Source organism: Cyanistes caeruleus, chromosome 13 (assembly GCF_971803275.1).
Source record: "Cyanistes caeruleus chromosome 13, bCyaCae1.hap1.1, whole genome shotgun sequence".
In the NCBI taxonomy this organism is placed as follows: domain Eukaryota; kingdom Metazoa; phylum Chordata; class Aves; order Passeriformes; family Paridae; genus Cyanistes; species Cyanistes caeruleus.
Window position 1 is genome coordinate 9,465,637 of NC_141713.1, and position 21,532 is coordinate 9,487,168.

At 39.1% G+C, this 21,532-nt stretch overlaps 1 protein-coding gene across 1 annotated transcript in view; it reads left to right on the top strand.

The window, feature by feature from the left end:
- The first annotated feature begins 213 nt into the window (after positions 1-213).
- The window catches only part of BNC1 (basonuclin zinc finger protein 1), a 74,461-nt gene continuing 53,142 nt past the window's right edge, over positions 214-21,532 (top strand). Inside the window, exon 1 of the mRNA XM_086849843.1 lies at positions 214-572. Coding sequence (XP_086705969.1) covers positions 564-572 — 9 coding nt within the window. The 5' untranslated portion in view covers positions 214-563. The remainder of the gene's footprint in view (positions 573-21,532) is intronic.

Consider the following 21,532-nt stretch of genomic DNA (forward strand, 5'->3'; position numbering starts at 1 on the left):
TCTTAGCTGTGGAAGCTTCTAGAAAAAGAGAAGGAAAAGGTTCATTTTCTTTTCACTTGCCCAAGTTTTACACTGATGTAGCTTCGCACATTGCTGTGGGATCACTTCCCCTTTCCACCGCGCTAGAAGTCCAATTCAGAATTCCCATCGAACTCTTGCTATGCTGGCTGACAGGAAAGGCCACCTCTTGACTTCTGGGAGCAGTCAAGGCCCGTTCTCCTCATGGTGCCGGAGCAGCGGCCTCCTCCAAGGCCGGAGCGCTGCCTCCATGTGCACCGTGGCCCCCCGAGCCTGGCGGGGTACCCGGGGCGCGGCTCCTGCCCCTCAGCCCGCGCTGCGGACACCGAGGGACGGGGCGGACCCGGGGCGCTGCCCAGGTGTGGCGGGGCGGAGCGGGGTCACAGCCCACCTGTGACAGCCCACCTGTGACTGCCGGCCCGGGGCGGCAGCGTTAAATAGTGAGGGGGCAGAGCTGCCCATCCTGGGGCACCGGGGGCGCCGTCGGCGGTTTGGGTTGCCTCAGGGCTCGCACCAGCGCCGAGTGCCTTGTGGTCCCGTCGGACATGGAATCTGTGAGTAGCGTCCCGGCGGGCGGCTTCGACCCCTCGGGGTTATGTGGTGTTGGGATGGGGGGAAGGCCCCCTGGAGCCCTGGGCCTTGCTGGAGGTCCCCCGCTCCTGAGGGGCCCGTGCGGCGGGGCCGGATCGGCCGCGGCCTCCCCGCTCCCGCCGGCCGCTCGTGGCAGCGCCGCCACAGCGGGGAGGCTTCGTGGGGCGGCGGGGACGGAGCGGCGCCTCACGACGAGCTGGCCCTGCCCGAGCCCCAGGGAGCACGGGCGGCTTTTAGCCTTAACTTTTGGACTTTTTGTGTGTATGTGTTTTGGGGTTTTTTCGTAATTACCAGGGGGCACAATTTTTTTGCCCTTTCTATTAGCATGCTTGGGCGTTGCGCATTTAGGTGATGGTTAGTTGCTGCCTTGTAAAGCTTTTGATAGCAGTCGGGGAGGTGTTTCCGTGGTACTAACTTATTGAAATATACGCGTATGTTTACAAGATCAGTGAGAAATTGACAGTAGTACCACGGTATCATCCGAAGCCTTCTGGAAGACCCTCTGGTTTCATTTTACTCATTCTGCTGTTTAGGGTGAATTCTCAGATTTAGCTTTGATTCTTGAGCTTTCAATGAATTACACAAACTGTATTTTTGTGTCATATGAGTTAACTTTTTAAGGTCGATTTCCTCCTCCATTCTAACATACTGTCTTGAGGTTTGATAGTGCCTTTTGTTTTTCAAATACCAAGAGGCTAGAACACAGTAGAGCTCTTGAGAGCAAGCCTTCTTATAATGCTTATTACATGTCACAGGTGACTATGACTTTTTGTCCTGTATAAAGATGCCTGCAAAAAGGGGGCTCTAAAGGATGCGCAAAAATGCGTTAATACCTTTGTTTCCCCTTTACATCCTAATACATTTGCTCTTAGAATGTTCTCTGTGATTCTTCTTGTGGCCAAATCGAGGATAACATGTTACCTTCCAAAAAATAAATAGCTTATCTGTGAAATAGATAGTCTTAATTATACCATTTCATTTGATGTATGTTTCTGTTAGTCAGTTTTTCAGTTGCTGTATGTTTGCTTTGAGGGACAGTTTTGAAATAGTAAGTGTTTTTAATCTTTCTGGGATGCTGGATGCTTCTACAAAAAGGGGGAAAACTGCCACTCCTCTGACTCCTTTATAGTCACATGTGAGTAAAGGAGTGGATAAAAGATATTTAATCAGCTGTTGGTGTGTATAATGGCTGTCTTCATTCTATTTTTTTAATTCTTTGTTATTTGTAAACCATTGTAATTAGATTAAGTGTGATAGTATTAATTCCAGCTGCAATAGCAAACAAAAAATACAAACACGTGCAGGATTTAATGATTTTAGGTAATAGAGCAGTCTGATAGTCATATGTGCAAACTTACAGCTGGACAAGAGCCTATGACAGATAAATCACAAAACTCTATTGTTCGAAGTCAGAATGACAAAGACAGCTTTGGAAGCCTTCCATGAAGGGAATTCTTAGTTGGGAAAGAAGACTGGATGTAAGTTGTGAGCATTTTGTGAATGCCACAGGCCATTCCAAATATGTGACCATGTTGCTAATGCAGAAAGTTTTGTTTGAAGGAAGGCAAATGCAAAAGGCAGCAAAACCAGGTTCTCAAGTTAGAAATGGTGTTTGCCTGGACAATCTTGAGTCTGTTACCTTCTGTATTATGGAATTCATTTAATTTTTTCTCATTATGTGCCTTTCCAGGGACATGGTTTGCTCATCTCACATAAAAGGATAATGCTGACTTACTGCAGATCTTTGGTTTGTCTTCTGCCCTCTATAATGGGATAATCAGATAATCATACTGTAAGACATTAAACTGAATTGTGGTGCACAGATACATGCAAGTCCTTTGGCATTTCTTAATGGAAAGTTTCAGTTTTGCAACCTGTTTTGTGGAGGTTTTTTTCAATGTGTATTTTGATGTTATTTTTCACACAAGGAAAATACTTCAGTAAAACTCATAGAACCATACTCCTTGGCAATATGATGGGATTCAAAGGGCAGAGCCTATTGAAGGAACATCACACATTAGATCTTCATTTCACTGGGCTTATTGGTAACAAAAAACAGACTGCTGAAAGGATAACTGGGGAGAGAGAGCAGACTTCTCTTTTGTAAATGTGTTTTGTAGCTGTTTGCTGACAACTTGTTTGAGAAATCTCTATTCCTGAGCTCTTTACCCTTTTGCATTGGCCCCCATCTGTTCTTGTCCCTTCAAATCTGTCACCCAAGTATGTTTCTTGTCCTCTGTTCTCCAGGGAGGGGCGAACTTGCAGAAGGAAATTTATTTTTCTTCTTCTACACCATCTGAATGTTTTGAATCTGTTGTGTGAAGGCATTCATTCTCCTCTCTGTTCTGGTACCTGTTGTTACACTGGCCACTTCCTTCAGCCAATAGAAGTATTTTGATTAAAATTTATGTTCAGTCACAGCATACCCTGCAGTCCAGAGCTTCTGCAGTCTCTACTCCTTTATGAATGTTTGACTTAACCCTTGCTTTACCACTGGGGTAAGGAAGTATTCATTTTCCCACACAAGTAAGAGAAGGAGGAAGGTGCACCGATGAGTCAGAGGTGTGAAGCACTGGCAGGACCTGCACATGAAACCCCTGGTGTCTTACATACAAGTTTTTCTAAGATCACAGAGGGAACTGGGCCAGGGGCTTGGATGCATGTGTTCAGCTTACATCTAACAAACGCTTCTAGTGCAAAGCACTCAATTACATTTGCATTTCTTTCATTTTAGTCCAGAAAAGTGTCTTGTCATTCAGAATATTGATTCTCACAGTTGGCATTTTATTCATCTTAGTATGCATAGAATTTTTTTTATATATGCTTCTGTGCCTATTTTTTAAGTACAAGCATATTTATATGTATCATTATTTTGGTGTAGACTGTTCAGTAGATCATGATGTAATTCAATTTTTTTGGTCTATCCAACATTGCTTCGTACTTCCAAAGTATCTTACACCATGACTAGAAACAAATGCTGGTTCATAATGAAAAGTAATGTATGATACATGAAGTGTCAGGCAATTCATCAGGAGTAAGGAGGAGATGGCCCTAAGGCAAACAGTTTGCTCTTTAGAATATAATGGTTACTTAACCCTTTAACTCAGTGAGCACGTGTATGAAGGACAAACAGGAGGAAAAAGTCCTTCTCAAGAAGAAATACTAATTCTTTCTTGAAATGCTTGTACATGAGAACAAACCCTCATCCCATCACTGCTGAAATTTATGAGCAATTTATTTAATTTATAAAAACTGCATCTGAATTCGTTTCTTGTGCTCTGTGGATAGTTATTTCAAGTGTTTTTAACATTATTGGTGGCATGTTCCCCAAATGAAAAATAGTTGCAGACATGTTAATGCTTTTCTGCCCAAGTCCAACCTTGATTATTGTATATTTGTTTTCAACAAGAGCTGCAATAACTGTATTACTCTGTGTGATTTCTTCTGCAGATGGAAACATAAAGTGTATTCCTTAAACCCTTTAATGAAATACTGATACTCAACTTGCATCTTAACCTACTGGAAAGCAAATTGGAAGTAGTCTTAGGAATTGCAATATTCATAAGTACATTTGTTGATAGTGCAAGCCTTGCCTTTTTACTGCTTTCATTTTTTTTATAAAAAGCCACACACAAACTGGAAATTTGAACACATTTTGCACAGGAGTAATAAATGCCTATATATCTGCATTCAGATTCACAGAATAAACCTGGTGAAGAATAGGGGCCAGTCCTACCCTAAGGGCCATGACCATTTGCTTGCTGCTTATAGCCATGGATGCTTTCACCTGCAGTAGTTTACAAAGAATCTTTGATACACTTCACATCTACTATTATTATTTTGAAATAAAATTGGTTTTGCCTTTTTATATGAAGTGGCATGCATTTATATTTGCTTATGGCTTTTAGCTGCCATTTAACTACTGGTAGGTCAGTATGTGCTTCTAGGAATCAGTATGTTTATTTTGTTGCATTTCTTCCCTTTGCTACGATATTTACAGAGGAAAAATATTTGTAACCATGTTATTCTTTTTCATGGCTGCTGTTTTTATTTTGAAGTAGCTGGTTTAGACTCAGACTGAACAAAGTACTTAAACACATGTGCAACTTTGAGCCCAGGGACTATTCACAAACTTAGAAGCTGCATGCAAATTTGTGTCCCTGGGGCCAGATCAGACCCAGAGAAAGAGTTGTGGAGTTTGCCGTATGCCTTTTGGATTAGAAATCCTGTTGATTTAAGGCCTGAATAGCCTGTTTGCCTGAAGGGCAGTTAATGGGTATTCTGATTCCAAGAGGGTAAAGCAGTGTCCCGGGTCTGAAGACGTGAACATAAAACTGTTAAGAAGTTTTTACTGTGTCATGTTAGGTATGGGACCACAGCATGGTATGAAAACTGGAATGTTATCTGATGCTAACCCTTAACTTCTAATTCCTGTCTTTAAGGAAAAACAAGGATGGATTTGCTAATTGTCACTAATAGCCCTCTGTCTGTGCTTTAGTTAAAGTTCCTGGAAGAAAAGTAAGTTGGATTTTTTTCCCTCTGACCAAAAAAAAAAAAAAAGTAGAGCAATTTTTTAAAAAAAGGTTGAGCACAAAGTCGTCAGTTACTCCTGAAGGGGTTAATGCAGCAAAACTTTTGGAGACATCTGGCAGAAGCTGTGGGTGTTGGGTGTGGCAGATCCCAGGGCCGTACCAGTCTCTACAAGGGAGCTGTCATCCTCCTTGATTTATCCTTCCCTAATGTCACGGGGTATGGATGTTGAAACTGTGGCTAGAATGTGAAATACGAAAAACATGAAGATTATGATTTAGTGTCTGGGGAGGCTCATTGTTGGCCTCTGTTCACAAGTTGTAAGCATTGGAGGTAGCTTGACACAGGTTACAAAATCTGGTATGTAGCACAAAAAAAAGGCAAGAATATTTTGGCGTTTGGAACTCCTACATGTGTTAGTGCACAAAAATGAGTGACGGCAACAATTAAATCAAAGACTGCGCTGATGATATATTACATTGGAAGCACATTGAAGGTGCTTGTAAATAACATTTAAATAAATGTGCTTTCTGGTCTTTCATTTGCAAATAAATATAACAGGAACAGTAGATGAAAAAATAAGGAATTAACTGTCTTCGGTAAAGACAGTTTTGATAAATAGCTGATAAATTAACAGAGCTCAAATATAACGATATTGTATTCATGGTTTGGCATCTCTTTGAATCTGACATTGATAAGAAGCTAAGGTTTAGAAAAAATTTGCATGCAGTTTTTTCATAATGAAATTGATTTTTTACTGTACTTTCTTCTCTCCTGACACAGTTAAATACTCTGTAATTACAATAGTGGGACCAAAGTGAGTACTATGGATTTTTTTGTCAAAGTATCCCTATGTAATAAATGTTAACTAACTGAAACAAGTTTATTGTATAAAATTGTTTTTCTTGTTTCACTTTCTTAAAGCATAATGATTCATAGGACTGTACTTTCATGATGGTAGTATATAGATGTCTTAGTCATAGAAGCTGTTAATACTTAAGTGTCAACTTACAAGTATCAACTAATCATATCTAGCATGTAAAACATTTTCTGATACACCAGATGTGATGTGTATAAAGTCTCATGGGTGTAGTTCTATTCTTTTGGAATATATGTATTATTTGGTTGGATGATAATTCTGTTATTATCAATAAATGTTGTTTATTTTGAATGAAACTGCTCTCTGCAATTCAGTTTCTAAAACAGCACTTTTTTGAAAAATATCTAAGAGCTTAATGTAATATGTATGCTTGAATAAGCTGTAACTTAGCTAGTTGATGCAGAAATTCATGATTAATAGGTTCCAGATTAGGAAATGCATTTTGTTGGATTCAGGTATGAATGACCAAAGGAATAAAGGGTATTTGTGCTGGGGAGAAAAAAGTGCTAAATTTCTGCTGAGGAAAAAATGAATTAGGTTTTTAAAATACAATGTGTAACATATAAAACAATATGTTGTTTAAAGCCATATTTATGGGTTTTTTCCTGTTTCTTTGTTGTAGTTTGTTTTTTTGTCATCTGATTTGTTGAGTTTGCAGTTATTTTAAAGGACAGAAGTAGTGTTTTGCTGTTAATGATGTATTTTAAATTGGTTGGATCTTTGCCAGAGACATTTCCTCACACTGACAGCTGGGAAGTTGTTTTCATCTTAATGCACCCGGATGTATGAGAAAAATGCTACGGATCAGTTTATACACTCAGGAATATCTGTGAAACTACTGGTTTTAGACGTGATTTATCAAATGTGTGTAAGAAATTTGCAGAATTTTCTGAGGTTTGGAGTAGGATTGTGTTTTGAAATGTTGCTGACATTGTGTTCCCTCAGAAGTTCTACAGCTGGAATTGTATTGGGGTTCCACATTAACCTGCTTCAAAGCAGAAAGTAGCTGCTTTTCTGATACCTTTATACATTAGTCTGTCTTGTCATTGCTTTATATTAACTTTGCACAGATCTAGATGATGCAATAGAAGCTGAGGGGCAGTGAAGATTTAGGTATCAAATATGTGTTACTCAGTGAATTATCTTTCTGAATATCTCTGCAGTCTGAATCTTGTTTGGGTTACCAGGTCATTTTGTTTCAGTTAGTGTTGGGATCTTTGTATAGTCTTACCTTTACCTTCTTGTGTTGTCATGTAGTACCATCTGAGCTCATCAGCTTTAACTGTATGAAGAAGTCTGGAATAGTGGAATATGGAGCCAGTAAGATTTTCTTGTAACAATGTACTGGTTGTAAAAATAAAGTAGGATCACAGTATTGTAGGTATTCTCTCAAAATAAGATTTGTTTGGACTAGTCAGGACATCTGGAGAGAATTTGAAGCCAGAGAAAATTGCTCGGCTGTACAAGGCTAAATAAAAATAAGGAGGACAGCTACATGGATTCATTATATATGCATAAACCAAGTGAACAAAGTGATGAGCTGTAAGATCAGACAATGATGTGCTAATAAATACTGTCAGCCTACCCAGCATCTCTCATAAACACAGTGTGTTTATAATAACATAAGTATTGGCATTTTTCAGAAAAAAAAGTCTTTTTTTGGTATCTTGCTGTCTGCATGAAAATAAAAGTTTGAGAAACCCTGTACCAGCAGAGTCTTCTGCTTCCTTTGGTGTCTCCACAGTTGTGTGTATGAGTGGCACTACTGTCTGTCAGACACAAGTTGTTGCTCATGCCTTGTCATGATCAGTCAGTTGCCCTTTTTCATATCCAAAGAGAGTTTTCCTGGTAAATACAGGTATGGGTTTCTAACAACCAGGCTTCTCTGCTGTTTTGCATCATACCTACCTGCAAAAATGAGATCAGATTCCTTTCCACATATGTATGGCTTCATTTAGGAGATAATGTTGAAACAAGCTAAAAATTGTCATAGATAGTAGTATTGTTCCTGATAGGTACAGAAAGTCTATAGGCTAACAGTTTGAAAGGCCATTTTAATTATAGGAAAGGATCTAGGCAGACACAGAACTTCAGACATGTTGGAAGTTGGTTTCCAAAGTCTTTGGATCTTTTCAAAATCACCTATTTCCAAAGTGAGTACACCTCTTGAGGAAGTTTTATGTATTTATTAAGAGCTTAGTTTCAGATGATGAGAAAAGCATTTGTACATCATTTTTCACTGAGTTGGTTTTATTTATTTAGTCTACTCAATGCCTTACACACTGCTAATGAAGGAGCTAAAGACCTAAAGTGAGGGTGTCTTAATTCTTATACCTGTCTTCTTACAGATACAAAAATTTCAGAAGGATGACAGCTGAGAAGAGTTTTTCATTTTTAAAAATATTGCACACATCTCTGAATCTTGCTCTACTTAGCAAAGCAGCTTTATTTGTGCAAGGAAGGTAAAATTTTTTTAGAACATGGGTTTTTCTCATGCAAAGCTCATTCAAGACCACGAGTATTACTGCTGGCTGTGAATAGGCTTTCGATCATTTGAGTCTTAAGAAATTAATCCTGTTTGGTTTATTCATCCTTTTTATAAAGACACTGAATCACGTGCTTAATTTGGAGCATCCAGTTTTGTTTTCTTTTTTCATAATGATGCTAAAAACAACTTGTTTTGTTGTTGTTTAGAGTACGTCTGTGGGAAAGTATACAGGAAAGTATAGTATATAGCCTACTTCAAGTCTAAACATGATTGCTAGCATATATACAGTGAAATGAAACACCTTCAAGATTTGTATCTAACCTGTCTGTCAGTTGCCACATTACAATAATCTAAAATCTATAGACCTTCCTTGGGCCAGTTACTATTAATAATCCAGAATTTGCTGTAAATTTAAGATGAACATATTACCTTTGGTTTTTTGGGATTTTGTATTTTAAGATGCAACTTCACCATAACTGAGAATTCTGCATTTTAGGGAATAACATTTAAAGTGATAACATTTTGAACTTAAGTGCAGGCTTTTGGGATCTTCTTGTGAGCCATGATGTTCGTGACCACTGTGAAAAATAAGATTCAGGTTGGAAACTACTTACTCAAACTGGAACTGTTCCTCCATTGAATCAGGGAAATTACTCCTTTGAGTAGCTGCTCAGCAGTGCGGATAAGAGATTCACAATCTGTCTGAAAAACCACATGCATATTTTCCAAGAGTGTTGCACATTAGCTTCTGTTCAGTCAAGCAGTTGCTTTCTCTGTGGCTAAATCCTCCTCAGTTTAAAGGTGGTATTCTTTGCTTTCTGTCCTAAATATTACGTAGGAGTTCTGTCTGCTGTTAAAAAGCTCTTGTTCTCCACGCAGATGTATCTGTATTTCAGTGAAGAGGGAAGTGATTCTTGTGTATCTCTTTCCACACTTGCCATAGAAGTGGTTGGGGGTGGGGGGGGTGGGTAATGAATTGCTGGTAGAGGAGTTTGCAGTGCTTACATGAAGTGTGCCGCTATGGAAGTTTGAAGTTATTTACTTTCAAGATGAATAGTTTTTAAAGAGATGGGTTAAACATTCTGGCTAATATGCAAGACATTAAGTCTCTAAAAAGTCATTGTACGTATCATTTGAAATAACCCCCCCTTCCATCTTAAGTTTATAGCAATAATAAGCCTTGCAGATGCTTTTCCTGGGAATTAAGGACCAGCTGGGGTAAACAGACCTCAAACTATCCTCTTAGCCAGTCATTAATCTTCAGGGAAAGCCTTTGCTTTGATCATTATTGCTAAAATATGCCTAGTGCAGCCTGGACTTACATGCCAGTAAAAGCAAAGTAGTATTTTGCCAAAACATGAATATTCTTTTGTTAGTCAAGTAGCCCTATGTCTTGGACTCATTTTTGATGTGTGTAAACATGCTTGTGTATACGTGTGTGCACACAAACAGCCATGAGAGCATGAGTTTCCCGGTTAAATTATTCATTCTGCATTTATAGCGCTCTAAATGAAGTGGGGTGTCTGACTCAATGCTATTGTATCGATCAGCTTTTCAGTTAGCTTTGCTTTGTCTCAAAACTTGTGAAAGGTCTTGGATCAAGCATCTTTGATCTTAAAATTGTTAAGAAATACTTTGCCCATTTTTGACTTTATGAAGACATAGTTTAAGCTACCTCAGGGCATCTCACTGAGGACCCAAAAGGATCAGGAATTGTGCAGCATGATTCACCTCAGCCTGGCCTTTCCTGGTGAAGGTTGATTGAGTGTTGTGTTGGTGCTCAAAATTAAATAGCTGACAACTATAAAACTAACTTTTTCTTGTCTTTTTTGGAAGAGACTTGTTGCTATGCAGTGTATGTAGTAAATAATCACAGTTCTCAGAAGTCAGCTGTGGTACAGTGTTTCTGTATACAGAAACAGAGCTGAAAGTCCAGCAGACAGCCTTCCTGAACTTCTAGGCTTTAGATTTCCTGAAGTATGGCAAATACAGAACTCTGAGATTGGAGGTGCCATGAATCACTCTGCTTTCCTGATGAGCTTGCCCATGTTATCTGTTAGGCAGTGTCTTCTAGTCAACAACTAACAAGAAAACAGTGTGCATTTCAGGTATTTGCTGCTTTTTGCAAAATGGCCTGTATATACTTAGTCATCTTAAACCTGGGTTAAGAAAGATATTCAATGCTTGCAGCATTGAAATGTAAAGTTTCACTAGAGACAGCAGTTCTTTGTGAATGTCTACAAACATCCCAGAATTTAAGAAAATATTGGTATTTGTTGAAGGAAGAAAATTCCCTCTTCTGCAGTTGACTGCTTTCAGGGTGGGGGGTATTGTTTATTTTCTCTTGTGTTGCCTGTCAGAAGTAGAGGTTGTGTGGTGCCCTGTTGCACGAGGCATCAGGCACTGCAGCAACATAAAAGAAGGTGCATAGAGTTGACAATTGAATAGATCCAGAAGAAGGGAGCTGTTTCACAACCTGTGTCCTTTGCCCTAAAAGACTTTTGGATCTTCCCCACTACCGCCAATGTTGATTTTCTTTGTTCTGTGTTCCCTAAGGGGAATCATCAAAGTAGCAAGAGAAGGAAATCATTCTTATATCTTCTTGCCAACAGCATTTTTCCCTATTTTACTATAAATGAGCACTGTGAAGGAAGTGGAGCGGGGGGAAAAATAATTCTGCAGATCTTAAACACCCTGAGCAAAATCTCAGCTGTGGCAGAGTGTGAAGCTTATGGTTGCTTTTGAGAGCTCTGATGGACCTTCTTGCAAGAATCAAGCAGCTGGAATGAAGGCTCCTGCTGGTAGAGGGCTGGGTATAATCAATTACTGTATGATCTGATCAAAGATAAAAGTATATTATGTACAGCATATGTAATGTGAACTTAAAATACTTTTTTTCTATGTTTAAGCCTTATATTTTAAATTGCAGGAATTCACCTCTATGACACACCGCAATGAGCTTTAATGGGCAGAAACCATTGCACTTCATTTGCTCCCCAGTGCAGTTGCCCATGCAATTTTTCATTATTGCATGAGAAGAATATTTCAGAAAAGCAGTCGATACAGTTGCTGGATCTTGTGTCTTGGTATCAGATTTTTATTTTTTTTTCACAACCCCCTCTCCCAAAAGTACAAAGCAATAAATAGCTAGGCATGGTGCTCTGTAAAAATAGGTTTTTTACCTCTCCATTTATTGGTATACTTTTAACCTTGCAGGTTTCTAACAGCCTCTGCTTGGTCCCACTTCACACTGCAAAAAGAGAAGTTACTGTTAGTGTAGCAGCAGTAGTGTTACTTTATTTTTCTGAAGAGTTTTAAAACTGTTTCTCATCTTTTAATGGAGGCTAATTAAAGTATTGGTTGCAATTTATCTCTTTGTATTTTAGCTCAGGCTGACTACTTTCTATTTAAAAACTTGTTTCTGCTGTATAGTATAGATGCACAGGCTCCTAGTATTGAAGTAACTTCTCTGCCTCTATAGACACCTCAGCTACAGTAGGTAAGTAAATCCAAGTGTCCATTTTAAATTCATTACAAAAATTGCATTATATATTGTTTAGCTCATTCCCATCATCCCTTGAAGTCACTTTGCTTTTCTTATTAGTAGACATCCCTGGATGTCTCAAGCCCAAGAAGTCATTTGAGAATTCCTGTCTGTTTTCCTGTGCTGCAGGAAAACTGTCTGCATGTTCCACAGAACCATTGCCAGCATTTTTCTTTTGCTTCCTAGCAACTGCCAATTTGGCAAAAATGAATGTGTGGGACCTGGAACTTTCTAAACTGCAGGAGATGCAGAAACAAGGGTCTGTTTATATTGCATGGATGTGTTTTATAGTACTTGAATAGCAAAGAGGTGTCAGTGTCACCACTCTGCCAGCATGATAGATCAAGGAATAAATTTTCAGGGCAAAAGATATCCCTTCTCTGTAAGAAGTGTTTGTAGAAGAGAGCAAAGGCAGCATGGAGAAACCACGACTACACAATGTGTGATACCATTTCTGTGTTTAACTAAAGGTCTTCAGCCTAGGACAGTGTGCCCTCACTGCAGTCAGGAGCAGGGATGCAGATTTAACAGGGATGGCTTTAAAGAACTGCTTTATTCAGATACAGCATTTTCAGATAGTCATGGCAAGATAATCTTGTCACTATAAATCTGCCTGCTCACTTGAATTTTGCAGCCCACACTCAGCTTTGTGCATCTTCCACTACATTGTTTTTGGTTTAAGATTAGTCTGAGGAGTGTTGACGCTCATTGCCAATCCCATGGAATACAGTGTGCACGTGTGAAAACTGTCACACCTGTGCCTCATCCCTCACTCCAGTGAGGGAAGCCTGTGCTGCTCTTGTAGTCCTTGCCCTACTTCTCATTTTTAAAAGGTGGTTTCATCCCTAAAATTGCATAGATCAGTCTCTTTGTGATCAAACTAATCCCAGTTGCTTGTTGCTTTTTTAAAAGAAAAAAAAAAGAAAAAATAGGAAAAAACCCAAACAGTACAAAAACACCCCCAAACATATGGGCTTTTGTTCTCTGCATTCCTCTTCTCTTCTTGCCTAATCTGCAGACATTCTTCTGCATAGCATTTCTGATAGGAACTGGGAAGCAACTTGCTCTGCACTGAGAATTTATAACTAAATGTTCTTTTTTAGTATTTTGCTTCTTCAAGCACATTTAAATTTTAACATTTGAAGCACCTGATTATTTTTTCCAAAATGTTGGAAACAAGTTGTCCCCTGGCTGAGATCTTATACAAAACATTTCAGCCTGCAGCAAGCTTTTCTGTTTAATCTAGAGTTTCAGTACACCCTCAAAAAATCAGATTTCTAATTGAAGTGACAGCACAACCCTAATTGTAGCACTACTGGCACACCTCCACAAGCAGAAGCATACATTGCTGCCATTTTTAAGAATAAAATGAAACCCTAGTATGTTAGGCAGTGGACTTCATGCTTCCTGCAGTTTTCTGCAATGTTAGAGAAATCTGAGAATTACAGTTTGTCGCATTAAGAATGGGCTATCTAGGATTGGCATAAGGCAGTGATTCAGTTGGAGGCAGTGGTACCGTGTAGATTAGCCTGAGGTGACAGAGAGAGTGGCATAATAAATTTTAAAAGTGTGTTTGTAACATGTAGGGAGCTTCTGTTTTTTCAGGTGGAATAGATGAGTATGTTTGATAGGTTTTGGGTTTGCTTTTTATGTACAATAATACTGAAAGTGTCTTGAAATTTCCAGTCACATTTTGTACTAGGAAACATCTTTCAGTAAAAAAAAAAAAGGAGCAGCTTCCTTAACCACATTTCATGCCAATTTATCCTTTCTGTGAGTTGTTGAAGAAAAGTAAAAATGCTATGTAATCTTACATCAGACCTGGAGGTCCTGAGCTGCTGGGTAGTCCCAAGGACACAATATCCTGCCAGTCAAATTTTACATAGTATAGTGACAGATATGGGTGAGAATAGATCAGTGTCATCTTCTCTTCTCATGCGTGTCTTGTGATACCTGTTAGCATATGAGTGTGCAATTCTTTATATAACCACCTGTAATTCTCTATGGTGTAACACATCTAGCCTTGGGATTCTAGGTCCTTGGCAGGCATATATTGCACGTTACATACTGCCTGTTATTTTCAGTTGTCAGGAGTGACAAATGGAGCAGAGTATCAAAACAGTCATATCTTAACAAGTGGGGGGGATGAAAAAGTCCTTTGAAATGGCTTGTATTCAGCTCAACAGCCAGAAGTCATGGCTGTGAGCACAATTTAGGGATGTCTGCTAACTGTTCTCAATTAGTTGAGGTCTAACCAGGCTAGAAAAAACATCTTTCATGCTTTCCAGGTCTACTGACCTTTGCCTTGCACTTCTGTCACTATAAACCTTTGTCACTGCCAGCAAAGCTTCTGCCACCACTGGTTCAGTGTGAGGAGCAAGATGCAGACACTCCCAGCCTGGTCCCCTGTGAAGCCAGCACAGGTCCAGCAGAGCTGGCTTTGTTTGGGCTGTACGTGCACGGCAGGAGATGCCCACTGCACGGTTGCTGGAATCTGCACATCTCCATGCTGTGTCCTAACCCTCCATCCTGTTTTTCTGGAGATGTGCCAGGGACACAAAGGCACAATTCTGTGCTATCAGTTGGACACCCCTTCTCCCTGTGACGGGAGGGAAGCTGATGTGTGAGTGTTTGCAGATGATAAATTGTTAACATGTCTTGGAAGAGTCTCTTCTGGCCCAGACTGAGGTCTGCCTGTGCAAAGAGAAACTAAAATTGCAGATACTGTTGCTTGTACTGCTTTTGTTGTAGGGACTGATAAATATTTTGTCATTTAACATCTGCTAATCTAAGACACCCCACAGGTGTCTTAGCATCCTCTTAAAAGGGCACATAAATGACAATATAAATTCATGTGGTTAGCACTTCAGGTAAATCTGCATGTATTTAATAGTTCAGTTGCACAATTATGTATTTAATATTGCATCGCCTAACATTCTTGATAGTTATGCAGTAAGAATCCTGCCCTTCAGATCAAATAGCTCTGTATTTCCACCATTGTCCCCATGAGGAGTTGTTCAAACCATATTTGGCTTTCCCTTGAAGAGAAAATGGGGGGCACACATGACAAAAAAGATTGTAAACATACCAGTCTGCATCACTTCCACCAGCAGTTCTCACTAGTGTTATCTCTGACACTCAGGCTAACTTTTTGTAACCATCATGCAACATCATGAGTAATAATCTGTTGTTAACACACTGTCCATCAGGAATGTTTACTCACAGAGTGACAGCTAAAACATCTGGACTACATACCATGTTTGATCTGAAATACCAGACTCACTCTGCTGTAACAATGACAAAAGCATGCCATGGCTGGGCAGTTCAAAGTAAAAAATATAAGGACTGTGTGATGTCTGATGTAATTTAAATATTTATAAAAACATTGGCTATTCTAAAATACATATTAACAAATATTGTCTAAAAATTACAGTTTTTAACATCTCTCATAAGTGCATTTTTATGGTGTAATTGGTACTACAAAGTTAGAGAAGCCTTTTTTGAACTAGGTTTTCTAAGTGTGCTGTTTAATGAATGGGCTGTAGAGTAGAGTGTAAAATATACATTAAGTCTATCATAATGCTTCGAGTAGAGGTCTTGTGTCAAAGTGCTCAGTTTTGAAACACAAGTATCTCCACTGTCATCAAAGCTGTATTGATATAAATCAGGGATAGGAATTGCTGTATCCCATGCTTTATTGCAGTGAAGGCTTCTCAGACATGGACTAAATCTTTTGCAGATGTAAAGGGGGACTCTGTAGACAGGCTCTTTTACCACCTGGGTGCCTCACACAGGGCTTTCTGTGAGCTGCAGTATTCCTCAGGGAATACTGCATCCATCCTCTGTTGTTTGCCTTTCCAGGTGACTTTAGCATCCCAAAGGGGAAGGGCAGCTTAGCCCTAGCCCGCCTCAGTCCCTCTTACAGAGGGTCCAGAGCAGTTTTTCACTTTACCAGTGAAAATAACCTGTTGTGGGTTTGGACCAAACAGAAGACATTTGCCCTCAAGCTTATTGAGTGGATAAGCTAACTCTGACCATTTACCCTATTCATACCCTTGGTACAGTCAGAGTTGCAGGTGCATTTTCCTCTGGGAAGGAACCGTAACCTGTATCTTATCTTTTCCAGCAGACTAATGTTGTACCTACAGAATACAGGTGTAATACTTGACTGTGTATACAAAACAAAGCTTGCAATCTTAATAAGATTTATATTTGAAGAAATTTTAGCACTTAATGAAAAGATTGTTTTGGATCAATTCATTCACTAAACTGTTTCCTAGGACATAATGGGCTTGTTTCCTTCCAAAAATCTAAACCATTTATATGCTTCAAACTGAGAGTTTGTGTAACTTACCCTTAATTAAAACTCACAAACAATAGGTTTTTCTTTTAGATTCCTCATGAAGGTTTTCCTCAAGATTGCCAACCAAAAAAGAAAAAAAAAAAAGCTCCTCAAGTAGGTATTTCTTTTCAGAATATGAGTGGAGGAGATGACAGTAAAGAAATAGCAATAACTGGCATGGGCCAAGATGGGAAATAATGATTATTTCTCTGGATCAGCTATCGCAGGATGCTGTGTAATGAGGTTTTTTTTGTATGCTGAAGAAGACTGAGATGCAGATGTTTCTTGTTTAAGGTGAGAAATCAAATAGTGCTTGATGGTTTATTTAGAATGATGCTGTAAGGCAAGAAAAAGCACTCTTGCATGTCACATGAAGAAAAAGATCAAATAGACACTGCATGACTGGAAAAATGAGTGCTAAAGGAGCTTATAAGACAGAAAAAGTAGTTTATACAGAGTTTTCTCTCAATTCTTCCTTTAATGATCACCCTCCTTGCTAGAGGAGCTCCACCTTTAGACAAAAATAATCATGAAAAGACTGTAAATTATATAAAATTATCCTTTGAATCTACTGTTTTTCATAAGTCTAAGCATGTCATTTTGCAATTATTATTCATCTGAAGAGGAAAGGATATTTGGGTGGGTTTTCTCCTTTGGTCTTTTACACCCTAGGGGAAGAACTGTTTGAGGATTTTTACAGCACTCAATGGTCTACAGCACAGTGCACAGGAAATACTACGTTAGAGACAAAAATTTAGAGGTAATTTTGGCATCTAATGGAAATTAGAGCATTACTTTTAAAGTGATTCTGAATTATTAAATATCAACAAAGATATTTCAAAATTTAGAAGTGTAGTGTGCAGGTATTCCCTGGAAGGATCTGGTTCATCTCACAGGCTGAAATGAGATCCTTGGAAAACTGGAGCCCTTTTTCCTAAAGAGCCTTGAAGCAGTGTCATGGTTTTCCTAGCTGTAGTCATGATTGCTCTGGCAGGAACTTTCAGCCTATCTGCCTTCTTCTCATTAGTACATAGAAGAGCATTTTAGAGTGAAAGCAACTGGAGTTGTGGATCCTTCTGCATCAGATGAGCAGCTGCGCTCTAGGTTGTCTGCAGGTGAAATGTTTCTAGAAAATGCACCTCTTAATTGCTGTCTTAGTGTCTTGTAGTTCTACAGTTATAGATGACTGCATGTCTTGTACTTTCTCTGGTTTGTGCAAGGAGATATCTGTGAGAAAAGCTGAAATACAGTGAACACTTTGACCTTGAAGTTCCCAATTCTGAATTTGTAATATGAAAATGGAGCACTGCCACAGCATTTTGATGACCTCTTACTTGCTTTCTGCAGGTTATAGTGGTTAAAGTAATGAGGAAGCTGAGAGATACTATCTTTTAGTTCTCTGCACAGAAGGTACTCCTCAGTTTGTACTCAGCTGTTCACTATATAAATTGGTGGAACTATGTATGCATTAAAGGCGTACATTTGATAAATGTAGTAAACTTAAAACTGGCCTTGAGAAAATGACTGAATTCTCTGGGCTAACAAGAGTCCTCTTGTTTATGTTTTCATATATTTCATTGGACAGTTTTTCTTTTAAAGCCAGCTGTCACAGCCTGATGTTTCACAGCCTTCACTGTTGGAACACGCGTGAGTTCTGGCACCAGTCTACGTGGAATATCTGTTTGAACAAATGTAGTATCAGAGCATGCCAGCTATGGCCAGTTGCATTTAGTTATAGCAGTTGCTGAATGTACCTGGAGGGTCGGCATTCAGCAGGGAGTGAAGTCAATTTTGGCATCTTTCTAATAATGCTTTGACTTCAAAACTTGTACCTCATCACGTATATGAGAAAAAAAATGACTTTTCTCTCAAAGCCGAGCTATCTTTCTTGGCTATGGGACCAACATAACTGTGAGGACTCAGTTTGCACTTGGGTCATGAAGGACACTGTACAGGCTTAAGTGAAATGCAAGTCAAACTGAAACACTGATCCCTAGACCACTGTAAAAGCCCCCAAACCATTATATGCTCCCTGAGTTGTTTCCTTCCACAGATTCTTTCTAGTTACAAGAGCATGTCTAAGACAGTTTCTTGTTGCCCGCAATGCAATTCTGACATTTTGAGGGAGCAGTATGTACATAAGGAGGCCAATAATTTATTAGAAATACTAGAATATATATTGTGCTTAAGTGCAGCCCTAGCATTCAAAAGTGTAGAAGGTTCCCTAAGATAACCCTGTGAGGTCACAGCTTCTTTCTTAGGACTTAATGCAACTTGTGTGCTATGGCATAAATAGTCCTTTCTGAAATATGCAATATGTTCATCTTCTTTACAGTTGTGCAAAGTTGTGACACTGCAGTTGTGACACTTCAAACTCAAGTTTGAAGTGAAAGAATCCAAGAGTCTGTACTAGACTATTTGCACACAGATCAATTTGTCATTAATCACACTCTGAGGGACTGTGCTCTCTGTGGAGTAAATGATTGTCAGAAAACTACAAGCACATCCAGATCATTTTGCAGGAATAAAAAAGTCTAAACTGTAACATATACTAAATCTAAAGAGTAACATATAAAGTATTTGGAAAATCAGTAGATTCCAGTCAGTGAGTTAATGTGGGTTTTAAGAGAAATACTCTTAATTAATTGATTGAACCTGTTACAGATGTTATGTATACAGGTAAGAGAGATAAGTATTAAAGAAAAGGAAATATTTCCTTCCACAAATGTAGGAAGGCTGGTCCTGACAACTCCCACTGACCTCATGGTCACATTCAATGAAATAATGGATCACAGTTAATTTGGGGGCCTGTCTGGTGCTGGGAACAATATGGAGCAGAGTACCCTCAGGGTGGTTCTGCTGAGTGTTGTTTGAATACTGACATTCCTGGGAAGCACAAGTGTTGCTCCATCTTCTGTCTACTTTAGTAGTTCTGGTTGGATGAAAAATTAGATGTATTTATATCTGATTGTAACACTCCTCTTGGGGTGCAAGAAAGGAGCAGGGATTAGTTTGTGTCCTTGGAAGAGTGCAAGGGTTGTAAAATCTTGACTGGTCCATTAATATGACAGAAGGCTAAAAGAAGTCCTTGTTGTTTTCTTTCCATTCTAAAAGATAAAGGAAAAGCCATCTTGATCTAAGCATGTTGAATATGCTGAATCATGACCATTGTCAAACCACCGCAAGGGAAGAAGCTGAAGCTTCAAAGCAAACCATGGAATTGCAAGCTGCAGGCACCAGTCTGTATCCAAAGATGCCAAATCTACTTTATGTTCTGGCGTGTAGAAGGACCACTTACAGCAAAGTTACAAAATTCTGCACAGTTACACATAGATAAAATCTAAATTTGAATACCAATATACTGCTCCCTGATATTTGGCACTGCCTGAACCAGTTTGGGGCTGATTTGCTTTGGGGAAGTGGCAGAGCTACCCTTGCATAGTTTTGTCCTGGCTTAAACCCTATGAGGAAGACTCAATGCAAATGTGACTTTACTGCTTCCAGGCTTCAACTGGTACCTGCAGAAAGGTCTGCAGAGCTCTGTGAAATCTTGCTGTATGAGTCAGCACTCTGCTCCATACACTACTATGCACTTTTGACATGAGCTAACATTTATGTGGAGTCCATGGGCCAGGAGCTATTTTGCAGGAGTATTCCCACCAGTTGTTTGCTTGACACTTGTGCTCTAATTACATCCTCAGCACTCTTGTTCCTATGCAAGTGCAGACCTCCATGATACACCTTTCATGAGCAGCAGTTACTTATGGAAGAAAACATTTGCTAGGATCAAGCACAAAGACAGGAAACTGTGGTCACACTGAATGTAAGCTATCAAGTGTGTATGTACACCAAAGTTGTATTGAATATGGCATTACAGAAGAAAAGCTCTGGAAAACAGAGCACTGAGAGGTTCCAAAACTGGCAGCAGTTGGGTCTTATTTCAGTCTTAAACCTCTTCCTACATAGCTCTTCCATAGCCATGTAGAAATACTGGTTTACATCCATGAGTAGGACAGGCCCTTAAAAATATTTATTTGGGATATTTCAGAGCCCTCTGAAATAAAGCAGAATTGTGTACACACATCACCATGTTTTGACTGGGATGCAAGAGAGACAAGTTTTGAAAGAACTTTTTTTTTCTCATGGTTGGAGAGAGATTTCTTGCACTGCAGAGCTAGAGGATTTTGTTGGTGGATATAACACTGAGTGCTACAGAATGGCTTATTCTGAAGAAGCAGGAGAATTATAGATATGGGGTTTTTTTATATTGACATGTGTACATTGCAAATAAAATCATACAGTGAAATTTTGATGGGAAAGTGAAGAACTTTGTCAAATACAGTTTAGATTTCTGGCAATCATATATTTTCTCAAATTCAAATGACAATGTTGTGTCCAAGGAGAAGTCTTTAATTTTCTGTCTATCTGATCTGAGTGATTTGCATACAAAGGATTCATGGCAAAAAAAAACCCCACTTAAATGTAGGTATTTTTATTGGTTTAAAAATACTTGTGTCTGCACCCTTCATTTCAGAAGATCAACATCTCTCTCAAGATCTGTAGGTAGATAGCAATTACAAAAAGTGGTTCGCCCACACATACAGTGGCTTAACTCTTTAATAACAGTTATTTTTGTAAAAAAGGCCTGAACAGATCTCAATCAATACACTTTCATTGTTCACAGAATTTCTTATTTTCTTAAGCTCTTCAGGGGCATGAGCTGGTAGCAGGGTCATAGCAGTATATCTGTGATGCTCCCTCATGTCCACTCACTTGGGGAGGAAGAAGTTGTAAAGCCTGAAGAGCTCTACTTTATTCTCTCCAGATTAGTCCCAAGAAAGAAATGAGCAGTGAATGCTTCTATAGCACATAGTACAGAAAAACGATGACTATCTTATGAATGAATAATAAGTTAACTTTACCCTAGCTAATACTGAAGGAGGCATATGGTTTTACATGGCTTTATATGGTTTTATGTGGGGTTTTTTTAATATGGTTTTCTATGGAGTTTTAATATGGTTTCATATGGTTTATATGAGGCAGTATGTATGGTTTTATATAAGCCATGAAAACAAATGCTATCATGTGAGCTTTCAATGGTATTTAGGTAGTGCAGAGGTGTAGTTTGTCTTAGACTAA